General features: G+C 33.5%; 1 protein-coding gene across 1 annotated transcript; it reads right to left on the reverse strand.

The window, feature by feature from the left end:
* Nucleotides 1–1,755: 1,755 nt before the first annotated feature.
* On the reverse strand, nucleotides 1,756–17,498 carry LOC126769853 (kinesin heavy chain). Its single transcript, XM_050488762.1, has 19 exons — nucleotides 17,187–17,498; nucleotides 16,242–16,413; nucleotides 15,963–16,106; nucleotides 15,736–15,879; nucleotides 15,540–15,664; nucleotides 15,214–15,467; nucleotides 15,026–15,134; nucleotides 14,812–14,946; nucleotides 13,063–13,235; nucleotides 11,248–11,437; nucleotides 9,468–9,758; nucleotides 9,058–9,219; nucleotides 8,522–8,688; nucleotides 8,291–8,392; nucleotides 5,806–5,923; nucleotides 5,440–5,667; nucleotides 4,842–4,956; nucleotides 4,623–4,742; nucleotides 1,756–4,143 (listed from the first exon to the last, which is right to left on the reverse strand). The coding sequence occupies exons 1-19, from the start codon at nucleotides 17,331–17,333 to the stop codon at nucleotides 4,133–4,135; spliced, it is 2,907 nt and encodes a 968-aa protein (XP_050344719.1). The 5' UTR covers nucleotides 17,334–17,498; the 3' UTR covers nucleotides 1,756–4,132.
* Nucleotides 17,499–17,515: the final 17 nt, after the last annotated feature.

A 17,515-nucleotide genomic window follows, 5' to 3' on the forward strand; every position in this document is an offset into this window, starting at 1 on the left:
GCTATAATGCGATTTTGTTTAAATTGTTGAAGTTGTCGGTGATAATATATATCTACCTGGGTCAAGCCATATAGCTCGGTAGAAAGAATTTTGAGAAGGAACACAATCAAAGAATCTTAAACGCTCATATGGCATTTAAAGGCGAAGGCGAAGTTTTCACACAGGTGAAAAATTTTGTAAATATGGTTTTTTAAATATTTCAGAAAATAAACTGCAGTTATGTCCATCTGCCTTAGTTTCTCCGGATTAAAGCTGATTCAGTTGTATAATACAGCAAGCAGACAAGGTTTTTTTGGAGCTTCCGTATATAATATAGATTTCATTTTTGACTTAAATGTTACTTACGAATTTTTCGTATAACGCTTGTATACAGGGTGACTGGTTGAATACTATCAATATTTTAGGAGGATACTCGGTACGTGATTCTCATTCGAATTATGTAAAAAAAAGAGGTACTTAATTTTTGACCAAATTTACAAAAATTTAAATTAATAAAGTGTGAACACAAGACGGCGGCGCCGGCCCGGCGCCTTCGGCGGCGCCGGCGGCGCGTGCGGCGCGGTGTTGTACTGTGCCGCTTGACACCCGCAACACCTGCCCCGCGCCCAATTAGTCGGACAAGCGCTGCCGTAAGGTTCGTATGTCCGTTTTCCCGCGCGCGCGCCTAGCGATCGATTTTAAGCGTATACCTAATCTGTCGTGTGTGATTCGTCATTAATAATTAAGTATGGCTTATCAATACACAAATGCAGAATACCTGGACATGGTTCGTGCTTATGCGCGTGCGAATGATAGCTTACCGGGTACTATCAATTTGTACCGGGAGATGTTCCCCAATCGCCGAGTACCTACTGCCAGCGTAATCTTAAACGCTAATCAAAGGCTACGAGACTTTGGACAGTTCCGTACTCCAACACATGCCCAAGGACGAGTAGGAGCGGCATACCCTGTCTCCCTACAAGCAGACATTCTCGAGTATTTCGAGAACAATCCAGAAGCGAGTACTCACCAGTGATTTCGAAAGTGTTAAAAGTGACCCATTCGTGTTAAATCATGTAAAAGACAATATGCGTAAACGTGCCGAACTGTGAATCACACGAGAAGGAGCTCACTTTGAACATTTGTTAAGGTTAGTGTAGTTAAGTAGGTAAATAGTTTAGTTTAATGATTGACAATCGTTGTAAATAAGTATTTTTCCATTTTTAAATACGCCGGAAATACCAAGATAGGTAAACAGTTCATATTAATTTTTGTCCCAAGATCACATCATTTACCTAGTCAACAAATTTGTTGCTTAAACGAGTGAAATACCTTGGTATTTTTGCCTATCCTAAGCCAGGATTAAAGTATGAAGAGGGATTGGATCATGCTTGTTTATCAAAGGTAGTCTGCTACCCTGTTAACACGTGGCGGCGTTTGGATGTAGGTATACTACCGCGCGATAACTAAATGTACCTACCTGTTTTTTGTCGACAGCGCAGCTAGGGTGTCCACACGACGCGTAATTAATTACATAACTTTTGGTTTTTACTTAGAAGTTTATTAATATTTATATTATATGTTTTTTTTTTAATCATATATGATCGTCAAAAATCACGTCCTTAAGTATCGATAGTATTCAACCAGTCACCCTGTATAGTTAGCATCATAGCATAGCTAAAATTTTAAAAACTTGTTTGTATTATTGTGAATTGTTGATTTAGTGAATATTGTATTGAAGAGAATATGAATTAAGGATGTAAATAAAAAACTCTGTAGCAAATTAAATTCATAATTTTATTTTATAATAAATAAAAATCAAGAAAACACTCGTTTTGAGAATTTTCCATATATTAAATACATCGTACAAAAGATGTCAATACAAACTAAATCACTTGGTGCAAAGGCAAGCCTGTCGGTTTGGGTTTCGCCCGAGCGGAGCGCGCCTCCCGACCTCCACTTTGAGCTATCTATGCAACAGGCGAGTGAAACCGAGGATAGCCTCATTTTTATCTACATACAACAAAGGAAGTAACTTATCAATAAACAAAGATACAAACTGCCTTCCTTGTGGAATGCATCTTTGTAGGCATCTCCCAATTTCAAATGAAAAAATATGTATTTGATCATGATTATAAAATATTGTAAATAGAGGTATGTAAAAGCGTATAACACTTCAAAAGTGAAAAAAAAACTCGATAATTTAGGTTTATGTAGTAATACAATAAATAAAAATAGTAAAAATCATGTATCTAACTTAAGTATGAATAATTTACTAGAACTTTACACCTAAATGATATAAATGTATTGCAACACGTTAAGGAGCTTTGGAACCATTTTATTAATCGGAACTTATAATAAATTCAGTTGGTAATAAAATAATCTCGAACAATAAATCTATAAGTTGTGATTTATCTTTGGTTTTCTGAAACAAGTGTCGACCATAGTTCCATAACTCCTCATAGGACGCAGCACAGGCCTGGTTCAGTACATTTCGAATGCAAAACAGCCCGTTATTGATTGCACTCTAACGTAATTATTTCATAAGTACTTAAATAAGTTGCAGATCTACTAAGAAGCTAATGCATCTTAAAAGCAAATAGAGAACTTTTAACCAAACAGAATGCATATTCAGGTAAAGTTTTAAAGGGATCTGTCAATATTTGACAAAATTGTTAAGTGTGAATATAATGGACGTGTACTACTCAAGAACAAGCCTTCAACTAAATCTATAAATGACTACAATAACCATCGTGCAAGCGCGACTCGGATCTTCCCTAAATCTTCACAGCTCAAAAGCTAATGTGAAAATAACGCAGTACAGAGCTAAAGGTGATTGAATGATAACCTACAGTAATGTGAAGAACTTTTTGTGTTATGTGAATCCATTCTTTTAATAACTGTTTTTAAAAAGTTTGCATTGGTTTAGTGTTAACTTTTATAATACCAGGAAATATGTTTATTAGTTGAAAGAGATTTTCATATTCTTTGCTATAGAATATAAAAACCACCCACTAAAATCGCGAATCCATCTGGCGCAGACAGTACCTAGAAACTTAGAACTTGCTCATTGCAGCAAGTCGCCTAGGTACACACGCTCGGAAGACCAATGCTATGTCGGACTATAACGTTACAGATATTTTGAATTTTAATTACATTTTCGTGACTGATCTCGTTATCATACAAATAACCCCTCCACAAACAAAAGGTCATCGTTTCGTTAACTTATTAAATGCTCGCAAGTCGGCATAACAACTCTTATCACAATATATAAAAATATATATTAAAAGAAGCTTATACTAAACTACACATTGAAGACGCACTCCTTTATGCATTTGCTACCACACTTGCAATGCAACGACCATGAGGTTAAACGTGATATTTTTATTTCATTTTTATTTTTTTTATTTGTGCGGCAGCATATGCAAGTTTGCTTTATAACTCACAGCATAATCTTAAACATACTGCATCGTATTGCATCTAGTAAATCCTGTTGTCCAACGGGGAAGAAATGGCAGCACTTCTGGTGTTATTGCAAATGTACTCTGGTAACTGGCTCGGTCATTTTTGTACTGAAGATTTTATGTTTTTTTTTTTCTATACAAAATGCCATTTCATCCCAGCAAACTACGAGGATATCGAATTTAGCACAAAATGCGAGTAGCATTTATAATGAAACTAAACTTAATACTTGTCATTTCATAAAAATATTTTAATCTGATTTAACTTTGAAAGCGACATTTAAGATCAAGCTCAACATCCGTTTCAAAATAATACTTCTCTTCGTGGACATATCTAATGGCTAATCAGTAAAATGTTTAAAACCTGTGTCTATACATTACAAAGTCAATTTCAACGCTTTTTATTAATAAAGCGAAACAGTACAGACACAGAACGACGATTGCTAGAAGCTATAAATCTTTTTTAAATACATGTGCACTTATTGACTTTAAGATTAGACAGCTCGAAACATTAAGCCTAAAAGAACTACTTATTTTTTTTATTATTTTGTTGTAGCTTATATTAGGCTTTTCATAAACATATAAGTAGAATTATATTATGGATATATTTTCCAAGAATGATTTTTGCCGTCTTATTCTAGGTATATCTATGAACTTTTATTTAGATTCTCTATGAAATAACGGCTATCTCTTCAACTCTCATCTGAAAAAGAAAAAAGAACATCAATGTTTAATAATATCAATAGATATAAATGAGTTAGATGTCTACTTCGATAAACACATCTATATGAATCTATTGCAAATAATTATTTATCACCCAATTTACTAAATCAACTTTAATATTTACTTGTTGACATTTATTTTTTGTTAATGTTATAGTAGAACAAATAATTTCATGCTTAGTCCTAACTAATCTAACTGTAATTAACGGAGTTGTGGTATCGATTTAAGAGATTTAATTTAATATCTATGCTTATAACAGATTTTACTATGCATATAATTTATTATATTGATTTAACTGAAAATGTATTATACTAAACCTGTACATACTTTTGTTTTTAAATTACATACATTTATAGGAATTTATATGTCAAAGAAAGTGACTTTCGGAATTTGTTTTCAATAAAATGTTTAGTAGAAAGTCTATCGCCGACGACTATAGTGCCTAGAGCGGAGACGTACCGCGCGCGCCGACGATAATGGATTTCCGCTTGATGTCCTGTGCAGGCGCGTTGGCGGGCCGCACCACGCCCACGGCGCCGCCGCCCACCAGGTGTCCGCCGCCCGCACGGATCGGTTTCGCTGGAAGCACGCAACACACGTTTCAGTCAAAATTTATTAAAACTAACAATTTACTAAGCGATAATAAGATTTCGTTTATATAATTTGAATGTATCGTACCGATTTGTGCCTGCACGCCTCTTCGGGCAAGATTTTTGGCGCGTACTGCTTCCTTAATTCTGTCGACCTCGAACTGGTATCTCTTACGATCACGCATCGCTCCTTCCTTAGCTTCCTATAGTCATAAACAAACATAATATTAACGTTTGACAACTTTCACTTAGGTTCATAGAACTTTTATTCTCATTACGACAACGTCATTTACATGAGAACTTATATCTAACTTATAAATATAACAATTCGTTCGGATCAGCAAAACAGATGAGATAACAGTTTCAATTAATTATTTTAACAGAGAATCGTTACACAGAATATGGTTATAAAGTCGAGATTTAAACATATCAAATAAAAGTAGCAAATTGCTATGTAAATATTTCTGTGCACTAAAAATATTTTGTCTCTGATAGAATCTTATGAACTATCGGATAATTAAAGAGTTGGCTACATTGTTTACTTAAACCTAAACTACGATACATATTGTTATCTCCATGAACCTATGTTTGAAATAACAACACCAACAATAAAATAAATAGCGGTTGGAGAAACTAGAGTTAATAAAACGTAGCGCACTACGACAGCATGTGTGCGGTGTACGTACCTTGAGTGCGGTCTCGAGCGCCTTGACCCGCTCCATGGTGGCACGCAGGCGCTTCTCGAGCTTGGGCAGCTCGCAGCGCAGGTCGGCGTTGTCGCGCACAAGTTGCTTGTGCACTTTCGTCAGCTGCTCGAGGTTGTTCTCCAGGAATGAGATCTTCTGTTTTTGCGCAAGAGAACCACCCTCTTCTTCTGCTCCTTCCTCCGAGTTCGTCGATTTCTTTATCCTTGCCTATTTATAAGAATTATTTTTTATTTACCAAGCCATGATTATAATAATAAATTATTATTATATCAACCCAATATCTATTTCTAAAAATGCAAAACGCAACTCATCCTAAGCCTATCAAAGTAATTATATAACACTTGCCTGTAGATCCTGAACGAATAGTTTTCTTAAGTTGTGCAGAGTCTGTAACTCCTTAGCCACGGTATCTTCCAGTCCCTTGAGATCGGCGCGGGCCTGTTCGCGTCGTTCCACGCTTTGACTGTACGGAAATACATTTCGTAATTTTAAAGACGTAACTTACGTACGTAACGTACTTAGTGGAAATAAAAAAAGATAAATATTAATATTATGAAGTAATATCAAGCGCTTATAATTATTAATCAAATGGTCATATGTAAAAAAGAAAAATAATAGGGCCATGAAATACAAGTTTTTGGGGAGAAATATAAAATTAAAATTTATTTATTGCAGAATGATTTTAAATTGCATACATTTATGAAAATTAGTTATTCAAATCAATTGAATGTAATAAAATTACCTGAAAATGCGATTGAGCTATATCTTCCTGCACGCACCCATCCATATTATGTCGCGTGATGCTTAAAGGCCATATATTGAAAATGCCAACTCCCGGCAGAATGAATATGAATGGGATACGTGCGGAAAAAATGACAACTAAAAAAAAAAATATAAAAAGCGAGCCATTACAAGACCACTACATATACTTGTACTTACATTGTCTAGAATATTATTACTTAACATTATTGTATCACAAAATAGTTAACCATTTCGTCTTCTCGTGTCATGGGTAGTTCTAATCTAGGAATAGAATAAGCAAACGAACGTAAATTTAGCAAAGTGCTTTCTAGATTTGAAACAACACCATGACACTATACGATCTATGTGCAAATAGAAATTAAAAAAATATTATTTAGAGATATTGTATCTATTTGCACAAGTTCACAACCAGTTAGGTTGAGGCGACAATCACTCTTCGGCATTTTAGAGTGCGTACATTGACTAAGGAAGTGATATGGATACTAGGGTAAAGATAAATGCAATAATAATAAAGAGGCGTGGACCATTAAAGGAATAGATGAATGAAGTGGCATGCTCTACGGTTATTTTATGATACTTGATATGATTGATACTGAAATAGTAGTCAACAACAAATAAATGCCTGTTGGAATGATATTAGTTAATAATGCTATCAATAAATGCTTTCGTATATGTATTGTATAAATGAAATGTGTTGAACTACTAAATTTTGTACTAATCCTAATTTCAATCGAAATTAATTATATTTAAAATATTTGAACATATTTTTTTTTTTGTAAATATTACATTCTACGTGGTTTCGATAAAAATTTCTTTAATCAAGGAGATATATTTACCGTATGGTCGTCACATATTATACAAAAATATATTAAGAAAAATATGTACGAATCGACTCTCTATACAAACGTTCAATTCTATTTACAGAAATATATACATTGCATTAAATCAGTGTTGTTTTTTTTATTCTGAATTTTTGCTCAAAAATTAAGTAAAATCATTTGTGCTAATCTTTCGACCAACATATCGACGAATTTAAAATGAATCAACATTTTAGTTAAAAAATATAGTTAGTGCGTTTCTAAACCGATCATGCCAAAAATACTTAATTGAACAAATTTAACAAGTTTTAACATAAGGAGGCAGTGATATCGAATCAATTTAAATATGTTTAAAGTCTATTATATACCGAAAAGTTGATTTATCTAGTAACAGGTACCGATTCGCAACAACGACAAAAACGACTCTACAATTGCCAACAAACACCTAAAATACTAAATATTGAGAAAATGTTATTTCCTAAGTAGTCATGCCTTAACTCACGAGTATAGAACACATATAAACATGCTTTTAGTCGATAACTACACAAACAAGCAATTAATTATATAAGAACCTTCCCTAAACTTAATAACGATCGTTAAAACATATTATTGACTAGAAAGTCATGACTAACTTCGTAGCGAAGCATTAAAAATGCATAAAAAATATAAACTTTGAATCTCCAAACAATTTACAAAGATGTTATTTCGTATACACCTGTCTTATATGAACTTTTATCCTAGAACTATTTTGTATTATTGCCACATGTGTTCATACAAGACAGTCGTATTGAAAAAGAAAGCGTAATGGATTGGAACTAAATCACGGGTCTCCTTTTAACTGTGGAAATATATAACAAATACAACCGTTAAAGGCACCATAAACAAATATTACTAGTTGTGTGGAGACCCATGATGATATCACAGAAACAAGCTGACAGGCTCAAACCAAAACAACAATCTGAGGATAACGATGAGTGAGAAGGATCATGGTGACTGAAATAAGAAGATGTAGTTGGAGTGGATGGATGTTGCAGGAGTGGCGAGAGGACTTGGGGATTGCCGAGAGCGACTTTTCTTCGCCGACCGATGCTTTCTCAACGGCTAGGCTCGCGCCGTACGAGAATCCTAATCTTTCTTTTTTTGGGGATATAATAAAATCCCTGAATTCGTCATCTCTATATAGCATTTGTTTATTGGCCACCTCTTTTTCGGATTTATCAAGGTTACGGCGCGGTGAGCGCGACACTAACATGAGCTCCTTGAGCTTGGCGGACTTGTCGGTCTCCTCGCGTTTCAATTTCTCGTAGTCGTCCTGCAACTGCTGACGCGCGAGGGTCAGTTCCTGGTACGTGCTGTGAATAAAAAAATAAGTAAAATAAACTATGCGGAAGTCAAAAAATATATCAATCGATCTAAAAGATATTCTATTTTCCATTAAACGATTCCAACGCAAGCAGAGCACACGAGGCGCCGGTACTAACTCCTTCAGCAGCTGGTGCTGGCGCTGCTGCGCGGCGAGCTCGTCGCGCAGCGCGGCCAGCTGCGAGGCGTGCGAGGCGCGCAGCTGCTCGAGCTGCGCCTCCAGCGCCGCGCGCACCTGCGAGTCCGCGCGCTGCTCCGCCGCCGCCTGCTGCACGCGCTCCGCGGCCTGTGCCAACCGGGCCCGTGTGAGTCTCATTGCGCATTACGCGATACCATAGCAGCGGTACCAGTCCCTTAGCTACATTTGTACTGACATTTTGTATCTTCATTATGTTTTACACTATTTATATTTTAGCTTTGCATAACATATATACATTATATTTAACAAATAATTGGGTAATTGGAAATAAACAAAAAAAAACTGTACTAAATATATCATAATGTTAATAAAGTTTCCTGATATTCATAATTATGACGTTCATTTACTATCTGTAGAAACTCTGTGAAGCGTTAATTTCAAGTGAGAAATTTATTTCCTTCACTCACGCAAAACTATTCATACTCACTGAATGTGTACTCGAGTGTAATAGTGTACCTGCAGACGGGCGCACTCCTCGCGCAGCGCGTCGGCCGCCTCCTCCAGCTGGCGCTTCTTGTTCTCGGCCTCGCGCATGGACTCCGCCAGCGACGCGCAGCGCGCCTCGTGCTGCGAGATGAGCAGCCGGCACTCGCCCAGCGACCTCTCGTACTCCTCGATCTGTCGTAGCACAGGAGTTATTCTTCTTATATTTAATATAATATTAGAAATAATAGCCCAATAAAAAACGATTAAATGAAACGCACGCCAAGGTATTTTTAAAAAGGAAAATGTAAGCCACATATCTGTCATTTATTACGCTACTTGTCAATATTTATAAATATAAAATATATTTTATTAAAATTTAGTTGTTTTCAAAAAATATAGAAAAAAAAACAAATATTCAACTTTAATAATGACTAACTTACCTTCTGATTAGCATCAATGTTAGCCGATTCGAGCGAATGGCATCGCTGCACAATGTTCTTAACTTCGCTCTTCATTTTGCTAATGTGTAGTCGAGCTACAGTGAATTCCTCCTCGAGTTTTCCGACAGTATCCACATTTAACTTGAAGTCTAACTCCGAACCGCCTACAGCGGCACCAATCTCGGCCAGATCTCGGAGTAGGTTGGTAAGAAGTTCCGCAATACGTTTACGCTGATGTGCGGAAAGGTCACGAAGCTGCTGCAACTCTGCAGTTGCGGTCGTCAAAGCACTCTGTTGAAAAATGTCACATTAAAAGAACTGCAGCCCCTATGGCAAACCACGACGGCAACAATGAAAATGTTTCACCAAGATTACTAAAAAACAAGGAAAACTAAATATTATTTTTAAGCGGGTCGTGTTACGCAGAAATATTCCAACACACATAAATACTAAATATGCATAACAGGTTTACTGTCACTGTGAAGACGTTTCTCTTTCTTTTAAATCATAATAAATTTTATTCTGCGTTGGAACATTTCTGCACCACACGGACCAATTTATAAAAAGATCGTATTTAAGTAAAATTTGTCGCATGTATAATGCAAACTTTGTTGGCCGGACGTAAATTAGCTCCCCAAACTATGCGCGCATGTATTATATATTTTATGTCATAGAGGGGACAATAATGAAAAAAATGGGAATATGCCACTTCGTATTTGCCCCTATGATTGGTGAAAACAACAAACCATTTTGCTTTCCTATACCCAATATTAATAAGTAAAAATATTTAATAAATAAAGAAGTCGAGTTAAAAAGCATCAAGTAATGGTTTAAACAATTTTAATGTGACTCAGTTTTAATCAAAATTCATTCATATCTAGAAAAGAATATAATGTTGACCAAACACATGAAATATATGTTCTATTAGCAATATAAACAGATTTATAAAATTATAATAATTATATTTAACACTCGCAAATTATGTAACTGTATAATTATGATACATTGCAGATATTATAATAATAAAGTGCATATAATTTATACTATTGAATAATTATTATGTGTGCTTGCAACGCAATTTTATCTTTAAGTCACATAATTACTGTATTTAAATAATTTATTGCATTTATACGCTAATAATAGCACAAGACAAAAAAAAGTTAAAAATATGTTTACAATCGATAATGACAATATCAATCGATATATAAACGTTGATAGCGATAATCGTTTTACATTTAACCGCACATGCGCAGTTGCAGCTATTGATTTAGTGCCCGCGTAGTTGTTTTTAGTTCCCAAAAACTATATCTGCATAATTACAAGAAAATAAGTTCAGTAACAACTAGACTATCTACATTTACTATGGTATTTATTATTTTCTTGAATAATAAATGCAAAATAGTTTTCTAAGAAATAGAAAACTTTTTGCATCAATCAAATAAATATTCCTATCAAGTTGATTTAATATTTATGATATGTCAAGGAGAAGAATACATAATATGTTTAGCTGATACACTAATAATGTCCTCGGCGAAAGCTTTTCTGAATAGCTAGAATAGTCATTGGGTTATAATTATGTTCAGAGTTTTTTTAAGGGTGAATGAGGCAATGTAATTAATTATATACACTAGGGACATTTAGTTTCCATGGTCGATGACTTACATTGATGACTGTGTAAGATATATTTATATTTTTTTTAGTGACTACTTATCACCACTTGACCCATTTTTGTTCAGCCTTCCATATATAAACATTATATAAACAATTAGAGTCATCATACCTGCTTTGTCTGTAATTCTTCTGACAGCTGGTCGCACTCCCGACTCTTGCTGTCAACCTCCTGAGATTTCTGATCGTAGTTGACAGCAAGCTCCTCCAAAGCTTGCAGCACCTCCTTGACTTCCTCCTTAGCGGCTTCGTTCTCCTGCTGGATGCGATTCATGTCACCCTGGAGAGCTTCATAATCTCGTCTAGGAAAATATATTTTTTTTGTATTAAATCATTTAGCATAACAATATAATGAAAAAAAACCCGACTTTTATAATTAACTATTTTTAATTAAGTAGAATAATTAGCTTTTTAAATATATGCATATGAATTGATATATGAGTAGATCGTTAAAATGTGAATTAAAACTAACTACACATTTAAAGAACATGTCTAGATTGGTATATAAATAAAAAATACCAAATTTACTATTATTATTATTTCTTATTCATTTTGACAAATTTAAAGCATACTCATTAGTCTTGATTAACTGATCATAGAATAAAGCAACCTCAGTTAAATAAATTCTCGGTAAGCATGGGATTTACCGTTATAGTGGATAAGGAAAATTAGAAGTATAACAATATAAGAAAATATAACAAAATAAGGAAAGCATCGACATATTAAATGTAAGAGAATTATAATATTTACGAAATAAACATACAAAGCCCTACGAAAATACGTTCCACATTTGCAAACTTAACTAAAACCTTATTTTTTTCTTAGTTTAGGAATAAAATGGAACTTTCGATTGATGATTTCGATTGATACATTCATATAACATTATATCAAGTTAAACACAATGAAACGATTCTAGTTACAATCTCATTATAAATTCTGTTCCAATTCCAATGAGCGGCATTGCGCATGTACAAAAACACGATATCAAGGAGAAAAAAATATCTTGATTGTATAAAAAAAAATTTTTTGCAGAATCATCATTATCAATGGTATTTATTATCAAAGAGTAAAAAATAACGAAGCTTCGCTTAAAGTCTCGGGCAGGCTATTATTACGTAAGCAACGAAAGTAGTTTCTATTAATTTTATGATAATTAAATTTGAACGATATATTTAAAAATATGCATATATAAATGAAATGTTTATTTAAATAAATTTGTATTTATGAAAATATATAAAAGCGTACGAGAAGAAAATTAATTTTTCAATTAAGGAAAATTTAAAGGCGTTTAAAATGTGACAAAGGAACTCTAAAAATATAACCCAAAATACTAGTTCTTCATTACATAGAATGTCTTAATTGTCAGAAATGTTTATAATTATCAGAGCGTGAAATCAAAAAGGCGATTCGAACATAACTCACATTTCGTTATGTAATCAGCAATAGATTAAGAGTGACTTTATGTTTTATTTTTGAATTCATAAATTGTATATGTAACACATGATTTACAATACAATGAACATTATAGGAAGTAATCTACTAACATTTTATTCAGACATTCGACAGCAATAGGTTGCTTATCGATTGAACATGCAAGCATACTTCGTAGTAATTAAAAGTATAAGTCTCTGAATGTCCCACTGCTAGGGTTCTACTCCCCTTAAGGAGAAGATTGAAAAGATTTTTTCACCACGCTGAACAACTAGGTTAGTTAATTTAGATGTGACAGAATATCATTCACCACCTATGTTTTCCGTCCGCACGAGATGAATTAATAAACACGAATTAAATGCGTAAAAACTCAACGGTGCTTGTCCGAGTTTAATCAATCATCGGTTAAGCGCTCTGTACACTGGAGCCATCTCGACTCTTCATAATATCATAAGTAAATTGGATTAATACGTTTGAATCACATCAAATACAATACCTCGTGCACGCGATGAGTTCCTCCTGCTCCATCATCTGTTCCTTGAGCTTTTCAACGAGCTGTGAATGTTGGTTAATCTCTTCGTCCTTATCGTCTAACTGTTGGTACAACGCCTCCAACTTGCCCTGCATAGCTGCATCTTCGACGGCACTCGACACGGCCACCGGTACGGGCTTGATGGAAAAAAAAAATCGCACCGTTAACAAACATTTACATGTAGAAGTACTTCAATCAAGATATACTTTATACAAATACGTTCTTATAATTAATTGTAAGAATACAAGTACAATTGTACTTAATACATGTATATTGTATCCGACCATACTTCGCGTAAGTATATTATTTATTCAAAATATCGAGTATTTATTTTCAAATCTAGTTGTGTACATAAATATCGATCAAACATCTTACTGAATGTCGTAGTTTTTTTTTATTTTGTTAAATGATATATTAATTTTTTTTAATTACATTTATGTTTGGTATTTCTTAAAAACCAAATAATAAATACTTAATAAAAAGGATTGCTATTCTGTAAGAACTCACTCCGTATCACACTCATGAAATGTAGAAAACAGACTTGCGATAAGCTATTATGATACGTGTATCATTTTAATGTTATAATAATTATAATCGATGTTGCATATAATTATTTTATTAAATAGTAGATATTTCACGACCGTATTCTGTGGTGAAGTTTATTTTCAGAGAATAGGTCTGCAGACCCGATTGAACTTAGATGACCAAAGTACAGTGTGGTTATGTAAACATAATTCTATAAGTTAATTATCATAATCAATCGCTTTCTCATTAGATGAGAAATTATGGGTCAGCGCAATGTGTATGCTGCACGAGTAGAGCCACCTTTACTGATGCCAACTCTGCTTGCATATGTTTTTGCTTCTGGGTTGATAGTTTCACGCCTCAACACCCACCATCAACCACCAATCAACCCCACCAGGTTGATATTCTTACGTGCGAAAATAGGGTCGCTATTATTTTGCCAGAACGACACGGCAAATTTATGACTAGTTAAGGAAATATTAAAGAATGTTCAATAATACGTGAAATTGTATATGTCCTACGTTACGCTGCATTCCAGCTGTAATCATTGCCGATGAAGTTCGTTTTTGTCGCGTTCATAGCATTTATCTACAATTAATTTCTTTTTTATTTAAAAAAACAAGTATTTTTTATAATTATTTTATAAATAAAAAATTATTAAAGAATAGTTAGATATTTTATTTCTTAAAGAATGCAATGAATTTAAATGATCATGTTTTCTTCTGTATTTTTTTTTTTTAATCAATTAATGACGAACCTTTTAAAATATAGAGCCGCTCTTATACTTTTATTACAAAAATTAAGTAATTTTGAGTCATTTGCGAATTTGAAGCGATTTAATGTTGACTGATGAGTAATAAAATGACGCTGTGTACGCTTTTAACGAATAATAGCTTAATCCAGTAACAGGCATTTCCACCTACGTCTTAGTTCGACTCGTGTGTCATCGCTCTATGTTATAAACAGAGACGCCATTATAAATAAGGCCTTTCATACCAAGTTACACAAGAGTCCTGTTACAATTATTTAAATATATGAAAAGAAAAAGAAGAATGTAATATGGTTTATTAATTTCGACTTTACTGTGGTTTTAAATTCGAATAGAAATGCAAATTAAATTTAGGTTATATAATTTTTTAACTCAAAATTTTATACTGAAATTGCATACAAAAAGGGTATACTACTCACAGCCGCAGGAGGTTTTTCTTCTATGAATGATGTAACTGGAGTAACAGCTTCAATTTCAACCAAGTTGACTTGTTCTTCAGGGCGTACAGTTTCTCCAGAACGCCAACGGTTGACCTCTGCTTCTAACTTCTCAACCTATGCAATATAAAAAAAAATGCTCTGTAAGTCCTTAAAAACACAATAAGTCAGAATTTAAAAACCTGGCGATTATTACCTTCCCTTTCAACCTCGCCACCTTCTCTTTTTCTCTTTCATAGCGACGTTTCCATTCCTCGGCTGTGAGTTCTTCATTGACACACACAACATTTTTAACAGTCTTAGCCCTGTCAAAATATGAAATGATTATAAACAACTTTCATATATTTTATTCAAAACCTTTACAAAAAAATTAAGAAGATTTACCTTTTACCAAAGTCAAGTGTACTTTTTGTTTCACTTTCGTTGAAAGAGGCTGGTGAACAACATATAACAATAGTTGTTCTAGCGTTACCACCAAGTGATTCTTGAAGGATACGAGTAAGTTTGGAGTCTCTGTATGGGATGTGAGATTTATTGCCATCCGCTAAAGCGGATATGACATTACCGAGAGCAGACAATGACTTGTTAATATTTTTAGCTTCATCGAGCACTGTACCTTCAGCACCAGTTTTGGATACCTAAAAGTTAATTGGTTAGATTAAGAGATTCAAAATACTTCAAAACACAACACACTCAAATTATTTTATCACCTTTTCAGACCCAGCCAAATCAACAAGATACAACTTCCCTGATAATTTCTTTTGGTTTTCTAAGTTTTCTTGTTTAACATTTATGAGGAAGACTGAATGAGATCTAGATGAGTGTTCATTCATGTCTGTAACAGAAAATTTTGAGTGAAACTATTCATTTATTTTAAAAACAAGATACTGATTGGTAATTACATACTTGTTACAGCAATATGCCTATTTGACTTTCCCTCTTCTATAACTTCAAAAACTTCTTCTGGACTTGACACAAACCTTTCTGTAGCACCTTTTACAAATGGAACTCTATTTTTGTCTTCATGTACACTAAGATTCACCTTTGACACTGTTTAAAAAAATAATCAATCAATTATAACTCGTTTTTAGGTAAACAACTGAATATATATTCTTTATCATATATTTATTTACCATCCAGGAGATCTCGAATTTTGTCCATATAAATTTCAAAATAAGAAACTTTAATATGAAACTCAAGATTCTCTTCCATTGCATAGATGTGGTTGAAAATATCATTGACTATTCGTGGAATAATACCCTGTTTTCCTGGATCCCCTGTAATTTAATATCTGTTTTAAATAAACTGCATAAAAAACTTAATGTACTTTACATAAAACATGTAAAAAAAATGTAGTAGAAGTATTAATCATTAAACAGTATTATTCAATGAAATTTATTGTTGATACACACCTATGACACCTTCCATGGTATGTGTTTTACCAGAACTTGTCTGACCATATGCAAATATGGTACCATTGTAACCGGCAAGTACATCTGACACAATACTTTTGGCTGCTTCATTGTATACCTTCTCTTGGGTTGCATTGGGTTTAAATACTTTGTCAAACAAATATACTTTACCCTAAAAGAATATTATTTTTCATAAAATGTCATGATATTATTCTCAATATACATTTAAAATAAATAAAAAATTGACAGTAATACCTTATGTAAACCTAACATACTTCTTGTTTAACATATGTTTGTGTAGATATTTGAAGACATCTAAATCATTTAAATTCACAATACTAGTTATTTTTGCATACTATTTTTTAGAAATAAATTATTATATTATTAAATAGTAAGACATTTTGAATCTTTTTATTTTAATCATTGTTCATCATCAGCCATTACAATTGGTACAGAAAAATAATTATATCAACAATATTTATAAAATTTACAATTATTATTTCAAATTAACGAAGAATATCACACACATCATGATCTGATTTATTTTAGTCAATTTATTCATCTATACATTTTTGATGAACAAATTATAAAGATATTGGATTATCAATTAAATTGGGAAAAATATCTTTTACTATCATCGAGAAATCATAGTAAACAATAATAAAAATATAAATACACAAATTATCCTAGGAATTCCCAGGTCAAGGTCGAGAAAGTATTTGTATTGATTTTCGACAAAGCAAAAATTAGACATCTTATTTGGTTAAAATGCATAGAAATTCTTTAAATTTTAATGATTGCAATCATAATCAACCAAGCGGAATAGAAAAGAAAGGCCATTTCGTAGCAGGTGAACAGCAATCGTAATGTATTAGTCATCATGGTCTAAATTAGGGCGATGATAGAGAAGTTCAATGTGGGTATATTGACAATATTCACACTTACCCCTATGGAAATGCAATTATCATCGGGTCCTGAAGGGAATTTCACGATGAATTTGGAACCAGCTTTTTCTTCAGAGTCATTGAGTGGCCGAAATCGGCATACGACTCTAATGCTGTCTTCAGCAGCTATTTCACGATCAGCTGCCATATTTGTAAAAATAATAGCTTACACTAAACACCGTCTATAGAATTAAAAAAATAAAACGTTATTGGAACAAAAACCGTGCATGAAGAACTACAAAGTTAGAATTTGTCACTGGGAAATCTTCATGACAGCGGTATCAAAATGTCGGCCATATTCTGTAAAGAAGAAAGGCCTGAAATTGGTAT

The sequence above is a fragment of the Nymphalis io genome, chromosome 8, assembly GCF_905147045.1.
Source record: "Nymphalis io chromosome 8, ilAglIoxx1.1, whole genome shotgun sequence".
NCBI classification, from domain to species: domain Eukaryota; kingdom Metazoa; phylum Arthropoda; class Insecta; order Lepidoptera; family Nymphalidae; genus Nymphalis; species Nymphalis io.

Excerpts from the sequence above, each read along its gene's own strand:
- LOC126769853 (XM_050488762.1), bottom strand. The coding sequence starts at position 17,333 with ATGGCAGCTGATCGTGAAATAGCTGCTGAAGACAGCATTAGAGTCGTA. Across the intron at positions 13,236-14,811 it reads AAGAAAAACCTCCTGCGGCT|CCCGTACCGGTGGCCGTGTC; the intron begins GTGAGTAGTATA and ends TTTTCCATCAAG. Across the intron at positions 4,743-4,841 it reads AGGCGTGCAGGCACAAATCG|CGAAACCGATCCGTGCGGGC; the intron begins GTACGATACATT and ends GCGTGCTTCCAG.